The 21,646-nt window shown below is 55.5% G+C and overlaps 2 protein-coding genes across 2 annotated transcripts; both read right to left on the bottom strand.

Moving 5' to 3' along the window:
- Positions 1-827: 827 nt before the first annotated feature.
- RPS6KL1 (ribosomal protein S6 kinase like 1) lies at positions 828-9,073 on the bottom strand. The gene is made up of 10 exons (XM_066322041.1): positions 8,827-9,073; positions 8,448-8,572; positions 7,539-7,631; positions 6,713-6,760; positions 5,837-5,969; positions 3,583-4,491; positions 2,668-2,757; positions 2,446-2,528; positions 2,078-2,173; positions 828-1,952 (listed from the first exon to the last, which is right to left on the bottom strand). The coding sequence occupies exons 1-10, from the start codon at positions 9,062-9,064 to the stop codon at positions 1,842-1,844; spliced, it is 1,926 nt and encodes a 641-aa protein (XP_066178138.1). The 5' UTR covers positions 9,065-9,073; the 3' UTR covers positions 828-1,841.
- A 4,861-nt stretch (positions 9,074-13,934) lies between these two features.
- On the bottom strand, positions 13,935-20,652 carry PGF (placental growth factor). The gene is made up of 7 exons (XM_066322039.1): positions 20,500-20,652; positions 20,301-20,340; positions 19,495-19,691; positions 17,938-18,014; positions 16,250-16,279; positions 16,097-16,159; positions 13,935-15,384 (listed from the first exon to the last, which is right to left on the bottom strand). The coding sequence occupies exons 1-7, from the start codon at positions 20,563-20,565 to the stop codon at positions 15,363-15,365; spliced, it is 495 nt and encodes a 164-aa protein (XP_066178136.1). The 5' UTR covers positions 20,566-20,652; the 3' UTR covers positions 13,935-15,362.
- Positions 20,653-21,646: the final 994 nt, after the last annotated feature.

The following is a 21,646-nucleotide window of genomic DNA, read 5'->3' as shown; positions in this document are numbered from 1 at the left end:
AAGAGGAATAAACCCTTCCTTGTTCTGGGAAGGGTAGAGTCTAATTCTTGCACAAATAAGTGAAAGGAAATGGTTTGAATTAAAAATGCTGCTTGCACTCAGCCTCTAAGTTCAGGATTCAGAGGATGCGCCTTGCCTTTGTCCATCAGTCTGGGGAAGCCTTTATTCTGTCTGGAGCTGCAATAAATGAGGCCCTGGAACCAGTTGGGAAGGGAATAAACAGTCAAGCTCTTAAAATAATGCAGCCTAGCAAACTGGCTTATTTAATCTGCCCTGTCAAGGTTTGCTATAAGAGAATGCTCGAAACTTCCTTTTGACTGTTGTGTGACACTCATGACAGAGTTACAAGATGCCATGCTGTGGCTTTGGACACAGGGTCCTTCCTCCTGAACCTCCCCTGAATCACAGGACAGGAGGCTGGAGGGTCCAACCAGTGTGGGCTGCTATGGAGAGGAAGAGCTCCAGGCTGAGCTGCTCCTGCCCTCTGGACTTCTGTAGCGTTAGCGGTCAGCTCCCTGCTCAGTCCTCCAGCTTCTGCACAGCAATTGAGGTGTCCGTACCTTTGCTGGTGTAGATGAGTTTCTCCAGAGCTCTGCTTCCCTCTGGTGGACGAGCACTCCTGCTGCTGCCTGGAAGGCTGTCCACTGCTGCGGGCAAGCAGGAGCTGGAACCAGCTAGCCACAGTGACATGTTGCTGGCACTTGTAATTCCTTACCATGGGAGATAAGTGAGCAGTGCCAAGGCTGCTGGGAGAGGAGCGCCAGAACTGCACCGCTGCCACTGCGAGCTCATCCTTCAGCCTGTAGCTTTGGCTTGCACAGCTGGGCACAGCAGCCTCCACCTTGGGCTGTCAGCAGACACGTGTTTGTGCTGCTTTTTCTTTAATCCAGAATGTGCATTGGCCTCCTTCCCTCTGTGCTGGCTCTCAGACTTCACCCCTTTAAACCTGCAGCGTATGGTCTGCCAGTGGAAAGGAGCACCCGGGCATGGAAGGCTGGAGCCACAACACATAACAATGACAAAAGGCTGGGAGAAAACCCAGGCATTTCTCCCAAATCTGAGCTGCAACCATACAGCTGTGCAGAGTTGAGAGGCTGTGAGGCAGGCAGGAGCACAAGGGCAGAAGGCCAGGTACTCAGAGCCAGCTTCTGGGGTTTGGCCACGTGGCTGAGGGTGACAACAACCCAAGACTTCCAGGCAGGTTTCAGAAACAGATTTGGGGCTCTCTGTCACGTAGCAGGCTTAGCCTACACCTGGCTGGTGCAGCTCAAAAACAAAAGGACACTTGTCTATGTGATACTGAGTAGTTTATTTTTTTCAAAGAGTGAGGGGGAGAAGAGCAGAGGGCTCCTTGTGTCACTCCTGCAGCAGGGATGACCCACACACACACACATGCACTCAGGGAAGGGCAGAAACCACGGGCTTGGGCTCTAGCCAGCAGGGCCCAGAGGGGCTGCATTTGAAAGCCACAAAAAGTAACAGAGCAGGGGGGTCACTGTGGTAGCAGCAGAGATAAAAAAACGCAGGGAGGGAGTTCCAGGGCACGGTGCCCAGCTGAGGAAGGGATGCCCCAAGAAGGGGAACACCACCTCTTCCTGGAGGTGGGCACCCAGGTTCCTTTTCCCACCAGGGAGGACCTGGAGAAGACAGCCTGGCCCAGCCTGACGCCTCCTCTTTGGAGATGCCAACGAACAGAAGCAGAGACAGAAGGACATGTAAGGCTGCAAAACCTCATGTGTACCCCACCTTGAGGCAAGCCTTCCCCAGCAGGCAGTGCTGCCAGTGCCACCTGTGCCAGAGAAGCAGCCCAGGGCCCAGCTCCTGGGGGAAGGAGAGCCTGCCTAGCCCACCAGCTTGTTCCACGGGACTGTGCTGAAGAAGGAGTGAGACTTCAGCTTTGATATACCACCTCCTCCAGAGCCCAAGCGCCGTTTTGGATTGTACTGCAGGAGCTGCAGAGAAAGCGATGGGACAGGAGGATGAGGAGATGGGGACACTGGAAAAGGTACCCAGGCTGGACTCTGCCTTTCCACAACCTCTAGTCCCATTCTCCCTCCCATCCACCCAAGGCCCTCACCTCAGTGAGCAGCGATGTAGCAGCCAGGCTGAGGCCCTCTGGCAGATGCAGCTGGGTGTGAGGCTGAATCCCTGAGGGATGGTTTTGGGAGAGTGGCTGCAGGAGGCAGAGGGTGATGGTAAGCAGAAGCACCGAGGAAGGTAGGACCACCCTGATGAGTCTCTATTGCCACATAAATGCTGATGTTTAGGGCTGGGGTTAAAAGCCAGGGCCCTTAACACCCACAGACCATGCACAGGCACTGGGAATCGTATGTCTAAAGGAATCTGGCCAAGAACTGAAGCTGCCAGCAGGGCAAGGCACCCTCCCAGCCCTACACAGCAGGCAGCCCTTGAGCCTCCACCTCCCCCAGCTCCTCAGCCTCTTACCACTCCTGTCAGCAACTCATACAAGAGAGCGCCAAAGCTCCAGCAGTCAGCAGCTTCAGTGGGCTCTGTGATCCCCCCCACTTCTGCAGAAAGAGAAAAAGAGGTGTTAGAGCTGGAGGCAGGGAGCACCAGGGGCCCCACTGTGCTGGGCACATCTCACTGCCTGCGGGAAGTCCCTCTCTCCAATTGCTGCCACGGGGCAGAGAGGGACACATCCCTTACCTGGAGCACTGTACAGCTCTTCCCGTGCCTGGCTGCAGTAGTGGGGCTCCACCTCTGTCCACTGGCCAAAGAAGGTGAGACGGACATGACCTGCAGAGCAGCACCAGAGTCAAAAGCAGGAAGGTTAGGACAAGACTGGGAGCTTTGGTCGTAGCATGAAGCCAAGCCACATCCCTGCCGCTGGGAACAGCCAGGGCACTGAGCCCTTGTCATGCCCTGAACACCAAGGCACTGAGCATCCTCTGGCACCACACCCTGCTGCTGGCCTCCCAGGGCTTGCCCAATGTGCCCAGCAGGTGAGGCTGCTTAGGTGGGCTTCAAGCTCACACATCTCAGTGCAGGCTATGGTGAGGAAAGCAGGTTTTAAAGGGAAAGGGGGGGAGAAGGTTAGCTTTCCCCTTGCAAAACTCCCTGCATCTTTCTTTTCGTAAGCAATTTGTAGCTTTCCATTTTGTCCCACGTGTTGCCAGCTGAGCAGGGACTTGCACTGACAGCAGTACCCATGGCTAAGAGGAATGGAACAGCTCCAGAACACCCCCAGCAGGCAGTTACTATAAGCAGGGGAAAACTAACCCACTAATCCCACTAACCTCAGGCACAGTTCTGTTGGTCTCAGTTTCCCCAGGCTGGGATTTCCCAGGCAGCCAACCCCCACGTGGGAGCAGGGGCAATGCATTTCTGTGGCTATGGCCCTTGACTCTCCTGCTGCAGAGCTATCTCTTGTCATAATTACTTGGAAAACCTAAGTAAGATCACACTTCCAATTTCAGAAATACCAAACCTCCCCAGACTTCCACCCTCTTCCAAAACAAACACAAGAAAGTCCACATTTTCTGGAAATGGGGCAAGCAGCAGTCTCCCAGATGAGAGACCAATTTCCTCCTCCTTGGGGCCGCAGCATGGGGCATTACCTACCAGCTGTATCAAGCAGCAGGTTCCTGGGGTTGAGGTCCCGGCACAACACACCCTGTTGGTGAAGTCCCTCTAAGGCCAGGAGGATTTCTGCTGCCCACAGCTGCACCTGCTCTTCATTCACAGCCCAGGCTCTCCGGCTGTGCCCCTGGGAAGCCAAAGACCTGCATTGTCCCGGTGGTGGCTGTTTGCTGAGCTGCCCACAAGTCAGGCTTGCTCCCCACGGGGGCTCCCACATGGCTGGGTCAGGCACACTGGGTTTGCCAGAGCTGGACAGGGCAACTCCTGCAGAAAGCTGCCTCTCACCCAAGGCCAGGAGGGGCTGAGCCTGAGAGGCCTCAGGCACTTTCTGAGTTGGCAATTGCCCTGCCACTGGCTGGCCCCCGCTCACAGTCTTTGGTACAGGGACAAGCCTCTGGGGAAGCCTGGGGCCTTGTTGGGAGGCTGTTTTCTCAGATATGCAGCCTGTGCCACTGGTTAGATCATTCCATGGGTAGACAACCAGACCCTGGCTGGCAAGGTGGCCAGGGCATTTGGCTGACACTCCTGGAAAATGGTCCACAACACCAGACACAGTCTGTGTCACACTCAGATCCTGTCCTCCAGGTGCAGCCCCCCTGCCACCAGCAGGAGCTAGGAGAAGCTGGCAGTGGTTCCCTGAGCCAGAGTCTGTGGGGCCAGGGGATTGCTCCTGAGGTAGTGAGGCATCAGTGTTTCCCGACACTCGGTAGTTCACAGAGCCTGGGAGGCCACTGCCTGTCCAAACAGGGAGGATGGATACTTGGCTGCCACCCTGGGAGTTTCCCACACCATCCTCTGTGCCATGGTCCCTCAGAGCTTGAATGGTGTTTGAATCAGCACAGTCCTGCTGGATACAGTACTTGGAGCGGAGGTGAGACCACAGTGTCTCCCCTGGAAAGCAGAAAAGAGAACAAGTGATGAGGCAGAAAGTATCCCTGGTTCCCCCAGTCTTGACACGGCCCATTCAGGCCAAGGCCCACACAGTGGGGTCATCACTGAGCATCATTAATCTCCCCAGCAGCAAAGCTTAAGTCCATGCAGAATACACTCCTGCCCTACAAGCACACCATGCCCAATGCCACACCTTCCCTAGGATGTGGCACACCTATGTCCCATTCCCTCCTCCTTTAGCAGCCCACTCCGCATCCTACAGTCTCCTTGATCCCACCTCTGCCACTTCCATGTCACAGACAAGTTACATGTTCACAAATGCTCCTGATCCTGCCGCCATCCCACTTTCCCCTGAAAGCCTTTCCTTCCACTGTGACAGAAATGCCAGAGAACTCCCACAGCATGGCATGGGGCCATGGGCAGCAATGAGACAGAGCTGCAAACCCTGGAGCCCACAGCATGGTGCCAGGGCTTCCCAGCCTCACTGCATTCAGTGCTGGCTTCTTTCTGTAAACTCATCCTGTAGCAATGCACAAGGAGTTGAGCCTGTTCTCCAACACGTCAGCCTCCATTTGTCATTACTGGACTCCAGCTGCTGCTCCCTACACATCCATTCAACCAGCAGAGAGTAAATAAACTCCATGGGACAAGCCTTGTCATATTTCTTCACCAGGATCTGGGACAATCCCAAGTCTGCCTCCTTAATGTACCCAAACTCCAGTATGCTCACTGCCCCTTATGCCCTAAGTTTCCATCTCCTCTCTTTGGTATGATCTCAAAATGCAGTGTGACCTTTTTGTAACAACAACAAAAAACCCCAACGTTTTACAAAGGTCTTGTCAAAAGATTGGGTTTTTTCTACAGCATTCAGGTGTAGAACCTCACTTCGTTTTCCTTCTCTATCACCTTCCTCTTATGGTCAGACAATGCCAGTAAAATGAAGAGGTTTTTCTTTTTAAGATGCTGGATCACATCAACTTCATTACTTAAAGGCATGGCCACTCCCTCCCATGAGGCCCAGTGGCTCATCTCTCTGAAGACTAAGGCTGGTTTCCATATAACACACACACACACAACCCCTTTCTCCTCGTAGGTCTCCACAGGCCCATTTCTAGGTTACATCCCCAGCCAGTTCTTATCAAACCTCTTCAATTCACAGCTGAACAGCTCTGTTCACTAGTTCTCCAAGCCCTGGTACCCACCACCCTTCTATGAAGAAGACAGTTTACACTATAAGAAACAGTCCCAAAACAGGAGGAGAAACATACTTCAGATTTTAAAGAAAGGATGCTTAAGCATAAACCAGGATGCTTCACAGATGGGAGGCAGAACTGTCCTCACTCACCCTGCACGTGCTCCAGATGGAGAAAGATGGAGTCCTCACTCACATAGTAGCACAGCAGCTTGACCATGAAGGGGACCCCATGAGGGATGATGGTCTGTCGCTCACGTGTCTCAACGTGGGATTTGGGGAGGCTCTGAGGAGGTACAATGGGTGGTACAACACAGTAGGGACTTGCCTCTGTGCAGCCTAGCACCTGGCAGGGCTGGAGGCCAGCCAGAAGGGAGTGTGCCTTCTTGCCAAGCCCCATGGCTGCTCCCATGTCACCCAAGATGGAGCTCCCCCATCTGCACAAACTTGTGGCTCACACGGAGTCTGTCAGTCCCCAGCACCCAGCTGTGATAAGGCAGTGTTCTGCAAAGCTCTGCCAAGGTAGGACACTCCACATCTGCACTGTGGGACCCAGAGGGCACAGCTGCTCCAGAGCAGTGACTCCCCTGCAGACACCCTGCTCCCTTCAGGGGGGAACCTGCCATCCCAACCCTGTCTCCTCTTCCCCTGGAAATGATGCTTCTCCCTCTCATGCCAGACCCTCCTTGTCCAGTTACTGATGTACTTCATTGTTAGTTCCAAGGGCACTGAAAAATACTCTAGGACTTGTACTGAGCACACCTCAGACCTGTTTCAGGGGTTGACACAATTTAACACAGGCTTTAAGTGTTACAAGTCAGAGATACAGATGACCAAGGAGAACCACTTCCTTTCTGATCCCACAGAGGATTGCTAGAGGCAGCCAAAAGAAGATTTTTGAACCATGAACTTCATCCAGCCTCTGAGAGCTGCTATTTTTTATCCTCTCACCTACCCCAGCCATCAGTTTGGACAAGGTGGCCCCAGCCTGAGAAGGAGAAGCAGGCAGATGAAACTGAAAACACCCACCTTGAGAATAAAGGTCTCGCCAGTGGCTGGGTCCTGGACAATCTGCACCTGGGACAGTATACAAGTACTGTCAGAAGTGGTGACCCAACACACAACCTACAGGAACGACCCAAGGGACTCAACTCTGCAACTGAAACAAACTCCCACCCAACTGGAAGAGTTTTGTGAGGCTGAGACCCCTGCTCTTGAAAGACAAACCAGGTTATTGGCAAGGAGATAGCCATGCAGCCAAGAATCAGGAAATTAATTAATTAAACAAGAGCCACTTTTACTTCCTTCACACTGAAAAGTTTCACAGTGCTCTTTGTGGGCTCAGACTTGGGCCTCAGCAAGACAGGAGGATCACATCAGTCCTCACAAACTGAGCAGTGGAGAGCGATGTGCCATGTGTGTGTGGATACAGTAAGCCTGGCATCTTCACTCCAAGATAATGAACTTCCCATTAGTTTATTCATCCAGATAGTTCAGCTTCTGCTGAAGTCTAGATTATCCACAGGAGTCCACCATCATGGCACCTGGGCATCAAACACAATTCCGTATGTGCGAAAGAATGAAATGCATAAACCTCCCTGTAAATTTCTTGGGAGGTCTGGTAGGCAAAAGTAATGAGGACATTAACAGATTTCCCAATTAACTCCTTAAAGGGTCCTGAGTCCTCTCCTATGAATTTTTCTGGGTGGGAATGGTGTGGATGGATACCCCAATATTGCTTGATGGATGTGCTGGGGGCTGGCATCCCCATTCCAGCTGCTAGGACCCTCCAGCTAATTATGCTCCCTTTGGTCCAGACCCAGCCTCAGCCCCTATCTCCAGGTCAAGTTATTACCTTATCAATCACTCCCACAACCTTACAGCGTCTCAGGTTCTCCACTGCTGAGCTCAGTGTCCTGATGGGCCGGAAGCGCAGGCTGCTGTAGCCCTGCAAGGTGAGAAGAGGATGCAGGACCTAAAAATGCTGTTATCCATTACAGTGGGTGAAAAAAGCCCCTGCATTTTCCAGCCGAGGCAACAATACTGCCCAGCTGGTCAACATGCAGAGACAACACTGCAATGGTCATGATTCATTTAGCATCACCTGGACCATTTTCTTTGCCAACCCCTGGATTTCCAAATTTTTTAGGGAAAGCTTGCACTTGCAGCAGAGGTAAAAATCACACCAAAATTTGAAGACAGACCAGGCCTGTTTTAACATTGAGGGGATGTGTGTGGAAGGTAGTTGCATTCTTCTCACTTGCCCTGCCTCACTCCCTTCTCCCTTCTTTAACCACCTCCTCCCCACAATGCAGAAAGCAGCCACTGTCTTTGGTTTCCATATAGATGGAAACCATGACAGATGTGAAGAGGACATTTTTAACATTTGACAGGGTGATTCCCTGCAGTGGCTTCAGTCTCCACAAATACGTCCGTGACCCATTATGGTGGCAGCAAGCTAAACATGCACGCTTGGGAGGGCGGGGTCCTGGAAGCACCCTAGGCAGCCTGGGCCCACCTCGGCTCCTTGATCCGGGCTGGGTGAAGAGCTGCCAGCTCCCTTGCAGCCACTGGCAGGCCAGGACACTCGGCAGCTTGATGCACCTGCCGTTTTCTCTACACCATCTTAGTGTGGCATCTGGCAGAGGCAGACAAGGAGGACAACCGGGGCTGCTTTACCTGCGTGTCCACACCCCCACCCCCGTGTCCCAGTGTCCCAGAAGCGCTGCCGTCCCACCCGCGCGGCCCCACGCCAGCCGCTCACCGCGGCAGTGGAGTTGTCGCCTCCCGCCGCCCGCTGCAGGTGGCAATTGAAGATTTCCTCGGCCCGCCGCAGGTACTGGGTGATCTTCCTCTTCACGGCCTCCCGACGCTCCTTGTTGGGGTCAACTGCGGTCGGTGCAAAGGGTGGGTGTGAGGGGCCTGGCCACAGCCCCCAGAGGGATGCCCCAGCCCTCTCACCCTTCTCCCGGTAGGGCTGCACTCCCTGGACAGATTCCCCAGCGCCCTCAACACTCTCTAGAGGGATTTTCCCGCCCCCTCGTCTTTATCCCTGCAGGGATTCCTCTCGGGATTCCCGATACGAATGCCCTGGTCCCCTGGCTGGTGTCCCCGGAGGGATGCCCCCGGGAGGCCGCACGCACCCTGCACTCCGCGGAGCAGCACGTCCACGCCGTTCTGGTAATGGTTGAAGGCCTCCTCGTAGTCCTCGCTGACGTCCCGCTCCAGCGCCAGCCGCAGCTGCCGCGCCGCCTCCACCAGGTAATCCCGGCGCCCGGCGCCCTCGGGCCCCGCCGGGACGACGCGGCCCCGCAGCTGCCCCAGGTAGACGCGGGCCTGCGCCAGCGCCCGGGAGCACGGCTCGGCCTCCGCCCGGCTCATGGCCCCGCGCCGCCGGGACACCGGGAACGGGCTGCGGGGTCAGCCCCGGGCCCTTCACTTACCGGCCCGGCCCCGGCTCCGCGCCCCCACCGCGCCGCACCTGGGCAGCGCAGCCGGCCGCCAGCATCCCCCGGCAGCGCCGGCGGAGCGGCAGGGGCGCGGCAGGGGCGGGCCGTGCTGATTGGCCGCGGATGAGATCATCGTCATCATCATCATCATCATCATCAATCGTCAATGACCACCAGCCCCCACGGGATCCATGCCCGGGTCCCCCCGCCGGGCTCCTGCCCCCGCCCGAGGCAGGCGCTCCACCTCTCCGATAACGCGCGATGAGCGCCGTCGTTCCGCTTGTCATCCTTATTCACTATTAATTGTCCATAATTAACCAAGCTCCCGTTCATTAAATCATGCCTTTGCCGCCGCGTTTCCTTCCTCCCGTAATGCGTAATTAGCTGGATTTTAACTAGCCTTTTTAACTAGCAGCTCCCCAGTGCCACAGTTAAGGTGGTGGGTGTCCTGCCATTCATCGGGGCCAGCCCAGGGTACCCCTGGCTCTTCCCGATTTCCTCTTTCAAGTGGATGCCACTGGCCCTGACACAGGGCTCTCTGCCCATCCCTTCTACCAGCTCTTGCAGACTCATTGGGGTTTACACACTAATTCCCAATGTACAGCACAGGGAACATCAGCACAAATGCATTAGGATGCGTCAAAGTGACAGCGTAATCGAGATCCCAGCTGGCGGTTAACAAATGCTTTGTATGTGGAAAATATCCATCTTTGGCTTATTCTAGAAACATGTATTCCTGCCCTCCTAGCCTCGCTTTTTCTTGGAAGGCCAGGAGGCCTTGCAGGGCCTGCTAGATCACTGCAGCTATTAGCGAAGGAGATTTGTGAACCAGGAGTGCTCAAGTGGTTACTACCAACTGGCCAACTGGTTCACTGTGTCTGTGGGATGCCTGGTCCCAGGTTAAATAACTGCCTCACCACAGGCATGGCACAGGGGACCTGCAAAGGGAGGAGGGCTGGAATGAAATCTAAGGGATACCCCTAGAAAAACGCTGCTAAGATTGTTCGGGAAGAGGGAGATCCCTGCGTCCTTGTCCACCCCTTGCTAATCTATGCACATGTCCCATTGCAACAGGAAACGATCCTAAGATGGAGGTTTTCATTTTGTCAGGAGTTGGCTCTGTGCTGTGCCATCACAGCCACACCAGCCTGGTCAGTCACTCTGTTCAGCCCTTGCTAGACCTGGTACTCGCTGTGACACGGGCAGAGGGGCCACCCATTTGTGGCTGACCTGTGATTATTTCATACCCTGCACACACTTGGAGGGGACCTCCCTGGGCCCATGTCCCCTGGGCAGCTCTTTTGCACAGCCCAGCCTGCTAACAGAACAGGACAGTAAATCCTGTGCCCACAGCTGGGCTCAGCATCCAGCAACCCAACACTGTCTCTCTTACAAAGACCATTTCTTTGGGAGTATAAAAGTATTAACTGTGCCTCAGAGGGCAGGTCTAGGAGGATGCAAAGCCATCTGCTTTGTAAGACAACTCACTGCCCAAACACAATTGGTGTGCTTGGTTCTTTGGTTTCTCCTCAAAACGCTTCCAGGTACCTTTTCCAACCTCTGCCTAACAGAGATCAATTTTTTCTGCCCTATTTGTACCCCACAGTCTCTGGGGTGTTTTAATTCCCACTAGACTCTTGAGGCTCCTCCTTGAAGTGAAAAGTCTGAGCAGGCAAGAACAGACAGGGATGAGAGCAGGAGTGCTGGTGGCACAACTCACCTGCCTGACTTCAGCAGATCTATGTAGGCCTGGAGAGGACAGAGAGCACAGGAAAACCACAAAATCCAGCACAATGTATCTGTAGAGTGGTTTGGATACTGAGGTGATGGTGGCAGGGAGATGTGTGAAGAGGAGTTGCCAGAAGGGTACAAAACTCGGTTAAGTTCTTCATCAAACACCTCTGAAGTGGCCAGAAGAGAGTGAGCTGAAGGCATCACCAGCAAGGTGCTCAAGGATGTTCCTGTGAAGAAAAGCCTTGGAAGGAAATGTTGCTCTGATTCTTTAGCCTTCTGGTCGTTTACATTCTTGGACTGGAGTTTCTCACGCATTTAACATAAACAAAGTAGATTGTTTTCGTATTTCTCTCTGTGATGGACTTCTGAGCTGACCACTGGGGTCAGAGAGGTGTTCCTCTCATCTCCCAATCCTTGATCACACTACAAATCCTATTTAAACCCAAAATCAGAATAAACTTCCTCTTTTGCTGCTCACCTCTCAATCTGCAGCGAGTGTTGTTCTTTTGTGTCCCTGACAGCAACAAAGGGAAGAAGACTTGTACCAGCCCTGAGGCACAACTGCTTTTACCTGTGGGCTTCCAGGTTTGCATGTCAATGCTGGACAGAGGACATTAAATTTGGGGTGTTGGAACCCTGGAGGAAGCCAATGCCATCACATTGGGGGATTACTTCTAGATTAACCTGTTGAAGAGCTTGTGGTCCTTGTTGGAAAGTGGGAACTGCCAAAGCAAAACCAGCACAGACAAACATCAGGGAGGGGACAGAGAGCTGCCTTTTTTCTCAGAGGCTAAAAGTGACACATGAGTGTCAAAATATGAGAGAGCTTGCAAAAGCTTAAAATATGCTGAGACTGCAAGCACCACTGGCTTCAACAGGCAGGATTATGCCAAACTTTATGAGGATGCAAAAGACCTGTAAGTCACAATCAAGAAGTCAGGACCTTAGTGTTTCTTTATTTGCATGGAGACCTGCAGGAGCATGGCTGGGAGACTCTGCTGGGTGGCAGAGCTTTGATGGCATCCTGTGCTCAGGGGGACCAGAGGTAACCAGTGAAGTTTTACCATCAGGGCTTCATCAGCTATGATGCTACATCTCTGAGCCAATCCCCACATCACCTTTATAGTTACTTCAAAAAAACCCATAAAATTTTGTTCCTGGTGCATAAGGCTGCTTTATGTTTTGTCTGCCTAGAACTATCTTCCTAAACCATCTTGCTGCAGCTCTGCCTCCTAAAGCCTTGTTAAACAAACCTTTGCCCTTAAGGCTGGAAGACACAGGGAGCCCAGGGACGCTGATAACCCAGTGGTTTGTTGCTCCTGGGCTCTGTGGGACAGCTGCCTGTGTGCAAGTACACAGACAGGGAAAGGATGAGGGATTTGGGAGCACTGGGGCTGGAACAGGTTTTCTGTCAGTCCATGGTGGATGCTGCTGACTTTGGGGCTGGGGTATGTCAGGGTCCCTTTACAAGGGCACCAGTTTCCCCCTGCAGCCCCACACTGCACTGCCTGGGGCACATGGGGCTCTGTAGATCTAGCTGACCTTGTCACAGTGCTCACACATCTGCTGTGGCCAAGGAGGGCTGCCAGCAGCAAGTGGTATAAAAAAGCTACCACTGGGAGCACACAGAGGAGGGACAGGCAGTTCTCCTCATGGTTGGGCCCCTTGAGAGGAAACAGAGGTGCTGGACACAAGCCCTGATGCCAGGAACTTCTCTTTCCCCCTGAGAGCAGCAATCCCTCACCCTGACCCTCATACCTCCACTGGGTGTGATGCCCTGCTGGAATTCTGTGTCACCTTGGGAGCAGTAGGGTCTTTGGACTCTCCCCTCTGGCAGGGATAGGGAAAGGAGCTAGCATTTCCCTGGGTGTGTGATGCCCACAGCAGCCACAGGAACTTCATGGGCTACAGCTTATTGGGGTCCTGTTACCTCCATGGAGCTGGAGGGAGCCCTGACAGCTGGAGATGCAGCTTCCAAACCTCTTGTGTAAGTGATGTTTGCCCCTTCTCCTGCCCTGCTCATCACAGCTGCAGGGGGACAGCCACATCCCTCCCAAAACCCACATCCTTGCTGTCCAACACCCCATGGCACAGAAGGAGCAGGGGAAAAGGCCACACACAGGACCCAGACAGCTCAGGTGATGGAGGGAGAGAAGAAACACAGGGGTCTGTGCAAGGCAGGTTAGACATCTGATAGACAGAGCTGCCTGGAATATCTCAGTGCCAGGCAGCAGCCAAAGAGGTGACACCAGACACCAGGAACTGTTTGGAAAAGCCACTGTGTGTTAGTGTGTTTGAATTTGGTTTAATCCTAATCATCAGTCACGACCCCCTCACGTTACATTGGTAAATGTAACATTATTTTTATTAATTAACATACTTGGATTTATGTAACTTCCTTTTTTAAACATTTAATACTACCGGGGTATTAAAAACAATACAAGAAACCATCACATACATCCTCAAGTGCTGCACATGGTTCTCCTTGGCCTCAGAGCAAAACCCAGCTGGGCAGAAACGACACACAGTGACAGGGAAAACCTGTGTGGAGCAGACCACCACATGGTCCACACAGACTTGGAGTGATATGGGATGGGGAGCAGCAAGTTCCCCTCATCTATGAGGTAGCAAAGGAGGAACTTCATGGGCTGTTTTCGAGGCAAAGCCCATGTAGGCAGTGCTCCAGGATACTGTGGATGCCTGGAAATGGGATCCAAAAGGGATCCAGCAAGCTCCTGAAAGGTATGCCCAGCTGCACAGTTACGAGTCACACATTCCATTCCCTGCTACACGGTGGCAGTATTCAGGTTCACATCACCTCAACACCCACCTCCAGCTTTCCCTGACAGGGATCTGCCCTGTCCCAATGACCTTGTGCCAGCCTCAGGCAACACCAGCATCATGACTTAGAGAGTCATAATGTAAACCCCTGTTACAGGCAGCCCTGTCAGATGTGGGAAGGAGCCACCTTGGACCCCAATTCTTGCTAGGTTAGGCTCCACCCTTGTTCCTCAGAGCAAGATAAACCACAGGTCCCATAATTCAAGGGTAACCTTGAAGCCTTTGCAGATCTTGCCCTTCAGTTTTTTATTTGAAACTGTCAAGAATGACCCCTGATTTTGTTTTAACCCCGTGCCAGGAGTGCCCCACAGATATGCAGGTGCCAACTCACCCCTAGGGTTTCCAGGATGTGGCTTGCACAGATCATCATGGGATGCATTTGGCAGGCAACCCCAGAGCCCCTGCAGCAGGGGTGGAGATGGGGGACAGGAAAAGAGCCTCAGGAGAACTGCTTAAAGAATGGAAAACCAGGGGCTGTGGCTTCCCCTGGGCAGAGAGCTGGCTGAGTGGGGAAAGCAGCAAACAGCACCTCAGCCACCTCAGTGAGGGCCACCAGCTCCTTATACCCTGAGGGTGTTCCCAGCAAGGAAAGGGGGAAGCCCATCCCCATGTCAGCTAAATGACCCTTGGTGGGGTATTTCCTGAGAGGACAGCCTGCCCCCCATTTCCCCAGTGCCCTAAATTTTGCATCAGCCCTGCGAGGGAGGACAGGGCACTGAGCCAGACATTTGAACTGGGGTGAGAACAGGATGGGCATGGAGAATAGGGAGAGGTGCCATTCCCACCACTGTGGTGTGGAGGAGAAGGGCAGCTCGCCCAAGGGCCTCCCAGTACCCAGCTGAATTCCAGCACATGGATAGCCCCAGCCCAGGGAGCAACCTGCTGATTTCCCATCTCCAGCATCACACCAAGGGCAGTCCCTTGGTGCTGCAGGATTGGGGATGGGGACAAACCCTGGGTCACTGCCCTCCTCCAGCCTCAGTGGGTGCCCATGGGAAGTTCCTTGCCTTTCTGGAAAGCAGATAGGAGCTGCCAGCTCCAATGTCTGACCAGCTTTTATTGAGCAGGGCAAAGCTGGGATGTAGCTGTCAATCTAAGAGGAGTCCAGTTCCCTTCTGTTCCCAACCAGAACAGCTTCCCAGGCAAGCTCCCTGGCACCTGTCTGGGCTGCCCTGGGCCAAAACAAGGACGGATGCAGCCCTGCAGCCTTGGCTGCCCCAGATTTCCTTCCTCCCCAGCTGCAGAGCGCTGTCAGGACAGAGAAGTTTTGCAGATGCAGCCCTGTGAGCCATCTCCACTCACTCCCACACCACGCTGTCCTCCCCAGCCAGCTCCATCAGCACATCCACCAGCTCGGCTCCTCATTGCCCCAAGAACGTCCTCAAACACCAACACACTGCTTGAGCTCCTCATCTTCAGCCCCAGGCTTGGTCAGGAGTCCTTTTCTCTTGCTGCCAGTGGGGCAGATGGGGCAATGGAGTCCTTGGTTTTGGGCTGTGCTCCCACCAGGGCCAACCAACAATCAGCTCTTCTGTGCTGGAGTCCTGCTCCCCACTGCAGCTTGGAGGGACGTGACTCCACGAGTCCCCCAAGGGGAGCAAAGGCAGCTGGCTCAAACCCAGGCGGCAGGAGCGAGGCTGGGGGCAGGGCAGAGGCTACCTGCGTGGTGAGCCACATCTGCAAAGAGAGCAGGGCACAGGGTGAGCACTGCCAGCACGAGAGGCTCACCTGCTCTGCCCTGGATCCCCTCCTTTGTGCCTGGCCCCTCTGAGACAGAACTGCAGGGGTAGGGACTGCAGGCAGCCTCTTCGTGGGGAGGAGAGAGGGTGATGGGGCTGGTGCTGGCTGAGCCCCCAACAGCAGCCTTCAGACAAAAGGGGGAAATGCTAGAGCAAAGTGCTAGTCACAGGTGTCATACCTCAGAAGTGCCCACAATGAGTCCAGCCTGGGCTCTTACAGCAAGGAGTTTGAGAAAGTGAGATAAAGGACGGAAAGAGTAGAGTAACCCAAACAACAATCAGTCAAGGACAGCAGTAAGGACACAGCTGGCAGCAGGATGAGGCTGAAACTGGAAATTCATGGATCCATGAAACCCAAAACGGCCTGTGATGGCAATAGAGCTAAGCACCATCAAGTCACCCAGCCCATTCATCCCTATTCTGCCCAACTTTGAGCTCCTGAGCCTGGAGACTACCAAGTACCTCTCGAGTCTTCAGTTCAAGGCCTGTTTCCCCACAGCCACTGTTCCCTCCTGCTTTCTTCTGTGTCTGCTCTGCACAAACCTTTCACTGCTCACAGTGTCAGTAAAGATCTAAATGCTTAATGAAGACTCTCATCCCAAGAAAATTAACCCAGAAGACACCACCCATAGCTGCCCCTCCTCACTTACAGTTCACAGTCTTTCCGTCCCTTCTTGCCTTGTCTTCTCTTACCTCGGCCCTTGGACCTCCTCCTTCAAAAGGAAAGTACCACAAGAAGGGCTGATGTGTGGGAGATGAGAACCACAACCCCAGCCAGCAACAATGCCCCTGATGTCACTTACCTTCCCAACCTCATCAGGTCCTGCCGGGGCCTGCAGAGTGGGAAAAACGACAGAGAGAATTATTGGGTTTTGGGCAGTGCTGCGTGTTGAGCTGCAGGAGCTGGTCCATTGACATGCCCCAGTGCACAGCCCAATCTACCTGTTATCATTCATGTTTAAAACCAACACAATTTCTTCTCTTTGCCTCACCAACCCCTCAGCCAGCAGCTGATTGCAGCTGGCAGAGAGAAGGCAGAGACAGCAAAGGAGCTGGTCAGTTTGGTGACTACCCTGGAGATGTGACATTTTGCCAGAGAGCCTGGGGAGGGCAAGTTCAGTTCTGGATGCTCTCAGTGACAGCTTTCCCATCTTGTTAAACAAGGTGCAACACCCTGAGTAACAAACCTGGGGGATTTGCTGCCAAGTCTCGGTAGTGGGTTCTCAGCCATGACATATCCCCCACACAGGGGTCACAGCCAGGACATCTGCCACACCCACATCGCCTACAAAAGGGAGTGATGCACAGGTGTGGAAAGCAGATTAGGAAGAAGCCAAAAACTGCTGCAGAAGGCAGCCTGCACCAGTGTGCATATGAGATCCCCTGGGAGTTACCCTAGGTAGGAAAAGCACAAAAGGCTTAGGAAAATCCCTGCATGGGAAATAGCTGGAAGCAGAGAAGGAGGCAAGTAACACATCTGCTTCTTCCCACTCCCCCTTCTGCATCTACTGACAGACTTTCCAGACGGAAACTGTGTGGAGCTGGGTCTGCTCCAGTACAGCTGCTCATAAAATTGCAGGGGAATACCAACCCGGGAATCCTCAGGATCTTCTTCCAGGCAAGGATCATGTGTAACGGCTGCCCAGCAGGACACTCACCCCCCCAGTTTTCACAATACTAAATCACCCCCGGATCGTGATGAAGAGTGATTACCAGGACTCCCCATGCAGACAGTGCTGGAGTCTCTATGGCAAGGACCAGCTGCAGAGGGCACCGGAGCTGCTCCCACAGCATTGCAGTCCTCAGGGAGAGGCCCCATCCTGCCCAGGCTTTCACCACTTTGGGGACTCAGTGAGCACTCCAAGGAGTTGACTAGCTGCCAGAAGCCTGTGGCAGGTTGGTGCTGCACATCCATTCCAGGCCAGCACCGTGTATCCAGGCCAGGCTGGCACTGTGTGTTTTAAGCTTTCATTCACTGGCTTGGATGTAAACCTCTGCTGTACCCCCAGGTCTGTTTGGGGCAGATGCCTTAAATGGTGGCCCAGGGCTCAGTTGCTGAGCTTTCTCTTTGGGCCACGCTCACACTCGGGCACACCAAGCCATGGAGCTCTCTGCTGAACCACCACCTTGGACGTGCTGCCACACACCAAACGCCTGCCTCAGAGCCACCAGCCTTGCTCCATTACTCACAGGCAGATCCTGTGGCTAAATGAGAATATACCATGCATGCCAAGGAAGCTGCAGGGATGGAGAGCGCAGCCTTGCAGATGGTGGATGGTGTCTGACCTGTCTTCACAACAGCACACACCCCCTTGTCTGCAGGGAGCAGGTGCAGAGATGTGGTGCAGCCTGCAGGCGAACAAGGGCCCCAAGCAGCAGCAAACCCTAGTGCCAAGCCAGCAAGAAGGGGTCCCAGCACAGCCAGGGAATCCTGTTGCACACACAGGGTGAGCTGGCAGGGCTGCTCTTGCTGGAACCCAGGAGTCCCTACCTGCACTCGCACTGCTTGTGCTCGGTGAACGCCATCTCCACATAGGGTGCCTCCCCGTTTGGCTTTATCTTCAGCAGCTGAAAGAAGAGCAAAGGTTACTTCTCAGGCAGCAGCAGGAGGGGGCTGGAAGGGCTCCTGCACCACTGCCTTGCCACCCCAGGCTCTTGGGAAGATGCATGTCTAACCTGTTCCTCGGGACCTCCAACAACAGAGACTCCACCTCCACACGTAGGCAGTACTGGCCAGGCCCAGCTGTCCCGGCAGCTTGGGAGGCTCTGCTAGTGCTGCCCCATGTCTTCAGGGCTTTAAGGCCCATGGTTTTGGGATGTCCCAGCCTCAGAAAAGGTTTTTCAGTCTCTGCCTTTCTGGAGAGTTTTCACATATTCGACCCCTTTGCACACCTCCCTTATCTGACACAAATATCCCATCCCAGTCATATTTTTCAGACCAATCCTATTGAGGCAATCCTGCCTCCTCCTGGATCCCTTTCCTACAGTACTGAGTTGGAATTGACTGGACTCAGTACCACAGTGCCTCCCCGCTCCAGGGATACAGGATTTGCCCTGTCACAGGTCACAGCCCAGCCTGAAGTTCAGGCTGGACATCCAAGGGCCTTACAGGGTATGTTCATCATTGGTGTGATCCACACCGGCCCCTGCAGAAGTGTCAGGAATTTCCACCCTGTACACAGCAGCAGGATCCCTCCCATAGAGGGAGACCTGTGCTTGGGGAGCTGCCTCCTGCTCACGCCAGGCTTTTGATCCGCCTCAGCCAAGAGCTTTTGGAAACTGCCATCCTGCCTTCCAACATACTTTCAACCTCAGAGAGACCAAAATCACTGGTTATTTATTGCAGCCATTCCCTAGTCCATCATCCATGGCAAAGCAGAGCTTTTCCCTGGTCCCTGCAGCATCAGCAGGTTGATCTCTGCCAACTCAGTGCAAGGGCTGCAGTGTGAGGACAACTGCTGCTGGCTTCGTGGGGAAGAGTCAAACAGCCCAGGATCTGCCACCCCGCATCTCACAGCTCACACAGTGGTGACTGAAAACACGCTTGGCTCAGCCCTTCCCCCTCACCATGCCCCAGTGTGAGGGCATTCACTGTCAGCAACACTGTCACAACAGCAACACTGTCACCCCAAGCATCACCTGATACAGGAGACCCTCGCTCCTCCCTTCAATTGAAGGGCAGTACCTACTTTGTCCCAGCAGGCAGTCACAGGCAACTGGAGCACCCCCCAGCCCCACCACAGGACAGGAAAGGTCTGGAAAAACGACAGCAGTGAGCAAGACGGACCACACAGAGAGAAATCCGGGAAGGAGGGAGTGAGGCCAGTACCACCAGGGGTGACACCTGACCTCAGGGGCCAGCCCAAAGAGCAGGCAGAGAGACCCTACTGGCTTGACATACATTTGAGCAGTTTTAAGTCCTCTCCCTCGCTAGCCACACTGCTACAATATCCAGCGAATTCAAAGCTGCAAGTTCACCCTCCCGGCGCTGGGTGAGCAGCCCTCCACCCCTCCGGCACAGCCCCGGCCCCGCAGCAGCAGCACGTACCTGCATGGTGACCGTGCTTGTCTCCACGGGGACGCAGCGGAGACCCTCGTCCCCACAACAGCCTCCACAGCGCTGCAGGGAGACGCAGGAGGGTCTGAAAATGTACTCCACCTCGTTGGGGAACTCGGTAATGACGTCCACCAGCTGCTCCAAAGGCCGGCAGAAACTACGATTCCAGATCTCCCGAAAGGTCAGGACTGCAAGAGACGGGGACAGGGACTATAAGAGAGGCAGAGCTCAGCCAGGCCGCTGCCGGGGCAGGTGCAGAAGCCGCGGGGTGTCCTGCGGCCATCACGGAGCACAGAGAAGCAAAGGACCGCTTCGTGCTCGCAGTGAGTCCGTCACCGTACTGTGCACATCACTGTGCGGGGCGCTCACACAGCCACCCCAACAGGCTTTTCTCCCTCTATCCGCCAGCTCCGTCTCCTGCCCAGGCACCCTGCTCACCCCCGACGGCGGAGGGGCTCCCCCGCTCCTCGCTCGGCGGGACAGCCGTCCCCTGAGGCTTTCCAGCGGGGAGAGCTGAAGCGGAGCGCTCCCAGCCGGATCCCGCACGCCGGCACCGGAGGGGCGGCGGTGTGGCTCTTGTGCTGCCCTCCGCTCCGGCCCGCGGCCGTGCCCCAGGTGGCTCGGGGAAATCAGGTTACTCCGAGCGTCGGCACAGCTCCCCGCTGCCTCCCTCACGGCACTCCAGAGGGAACACAGCTCCGGGTGGTACCCAGCGCGCCCCGGCCGTGCGCGGAGCCCTCCCTGGGTTGCCGCCCCCTCCCAGCCGGGGCACCGGCGGCCGCACGCTGCCAACTCACCGGGCGACTCCGTGCTGGCGGTGCCCCGTTCCTCCGGGACCTGCAGGGAGGGAAAGGCGAGCTCCGGAGGGGCAGCACGGGGCGACCCTCCGCCGCTCCCCGCCCAGCGCCGGGAGGAGCTGTCCCGGCCACCGCGGGCAGCGGCACCAGGGGCCCGGGCCGCCCGTGCTCCGACCCCCTCCCGCCCCTCGGTTCTCACCGGGGCGGGCGGTGCCCCCAGCGTCCCGGCCACCAGCAACCGCAGGAAGGCGCCGAGCAGCCGCATGGCCGCTCCCGCCGCCCCGGTACAGAGCCGGCGCCGCCGCTACCGCCGTGCCGCCCCCGGCATGCCGCCCCGCCGCCGGCCCCGCCGTGCCGCCTCCGCCGCCGCCGGGCCATGGGAGCGCAGCCCGCTCCGCCGCCCTATTTCACCGCCGCCGCCCCGCCGCTGCCCCGCCCCGGCCCCGCCGCGGGGCGGGAGCAGGTGCCCGGCCCCGGCGGCCGCGGGGATGGCCGGTGCTCCCGGGAGCGCCCTCCTCCAGCGCCCCAGCACCGCCCCCGGTCACTGCTCCATCGGGCTGCCCCGGCGCTTCTATTCACCGTCCTGCTCTCGGTGAATCCCCGGCCGGCGGGAACCACCGGCGCTGTGCTGGGCTTCTCGGCTTGCTGCTTTCGCTGCCCCATGTCCATCCACCCATTCTGCGCCCACCTTGTTCCCCTGTTCCTTTTATCCTCTTCATTCCTCTACTGGTGCACTGTTCCCACTCAGTCAGTCCTAACCCGTGACTGCCCACCCGGCCCCTTCCCCTAAAGCTGCCCCGTGCCTGTTCCATCAGCCCCTACCGCTGGATCCCTGCCAGAGGATTCCCAGCCCCCCCTAGCCTCAGGGACAGCATCCCGGTTCTGGTCTACAGCTCGGAAGGGAAGGGGGCACAGCAGGTCTGGGGTCAAACCCTGCTGCCAACCCAAAGGAACTCTGTGGCCTTTTCTGTTCTATTTTTAAGCTCCAGAGGCCAGGGAAGCTGGAACTATGGGAGGTGTGATGAGATGCCAACAGCAACACGATCCCCCGTGGGCTGCAGGTCCCATAACGGGCTCTGCATCCGTGCCAGGATTCACATTTCTGTCCTCCTGGGAGAGTGGGGAGGCTGCTTCAGGGCTTCCCTACCCAACACCATGTGAGGTCTGTCCCTGCAGCATAAGGATGCCAGTGACCTGTTCCCAGCCCTGTGGGATGTGTCCCCAGGGGATGCAGGACATGCCAGCTGCCTGTCCTCAGCCCCCGTTGGACCACGCAAGCGGCACCAGCAGGAGCTGGGCTCAGTCGGGAGCTCCCAGGCATTGGCACCACTGAGTGTGTGACAAAG

The sequence above is a fragment of the Sylvia atricapilla genome, chromosome 6 (assembly GCF_009819655.1).
Source record: "Sylvia atricapilla isolate bSylAtr1 chromosome 6, bSylAtr1.pri, whole genome shotgun sequence".
Lineage (NCBI taxonomy): Eukaryota > Metazoa > Chordata > Aves > Passeriformes > Sylviidae > Sylvia > Sylvia atricapilla.
This window is presented reverse-complemented; position numbering and strand designations above follow the sequence as displayed.

What these genes read in the sequence shown, in the direction of transcription:
- RPS6KL1 (XM_066322041.1), bottom strand. Translation starts at nt 9,064, where the DNA reads ATGAGCCGGGCGGAGGCCGAGCCGTGCTCCCGGGCGCTGGCGCAGGCC. An exon ending in ATGAGTTGCTGACAGGAGTG is followed by an intron (nt 2,174 to 2,445) that starts GTAAGAGGCTGA and finishes TGCCTCCTGCAG; the next exon opens with CCACTCTCCCAAAACCATCC. An exon ending in CTACATCGCTGCTCACTGAG is followed by an intron (nt 1,953 to 2,077) that starts GTGAGGGCCTTG and finishes CTTTCTCTGCAG; the next exon opens with CTCCTGCAGTACAATCCAAA.
- PGF (XM_066322039.1), bottom strand. Translation starts at nt 20,565, where the DNA reads ATGCGGCTGCTCGGCGCCTTCCTGCGGTTGCTGGTGGCCGGGACGCTG. An exon ending in CGCCAGCACGGAGTCGCCCG is followed by an intron (nt 19,692 to 20,300) that starts GTGAGTTGGCAG and finishes CGTCTCTTGCAG; the next exon opens with TCCTGACCTTTCGGGAGATC. An exon ending in GGACGGAAAGACTGTGAACT is followed by an intron (nt 15,385 to 16,096) that starts GTAAGTGAGGAG and finishes CTCTCTTTGCAG; the next exon opens with ATGTGGCTCACCACGCAGGT.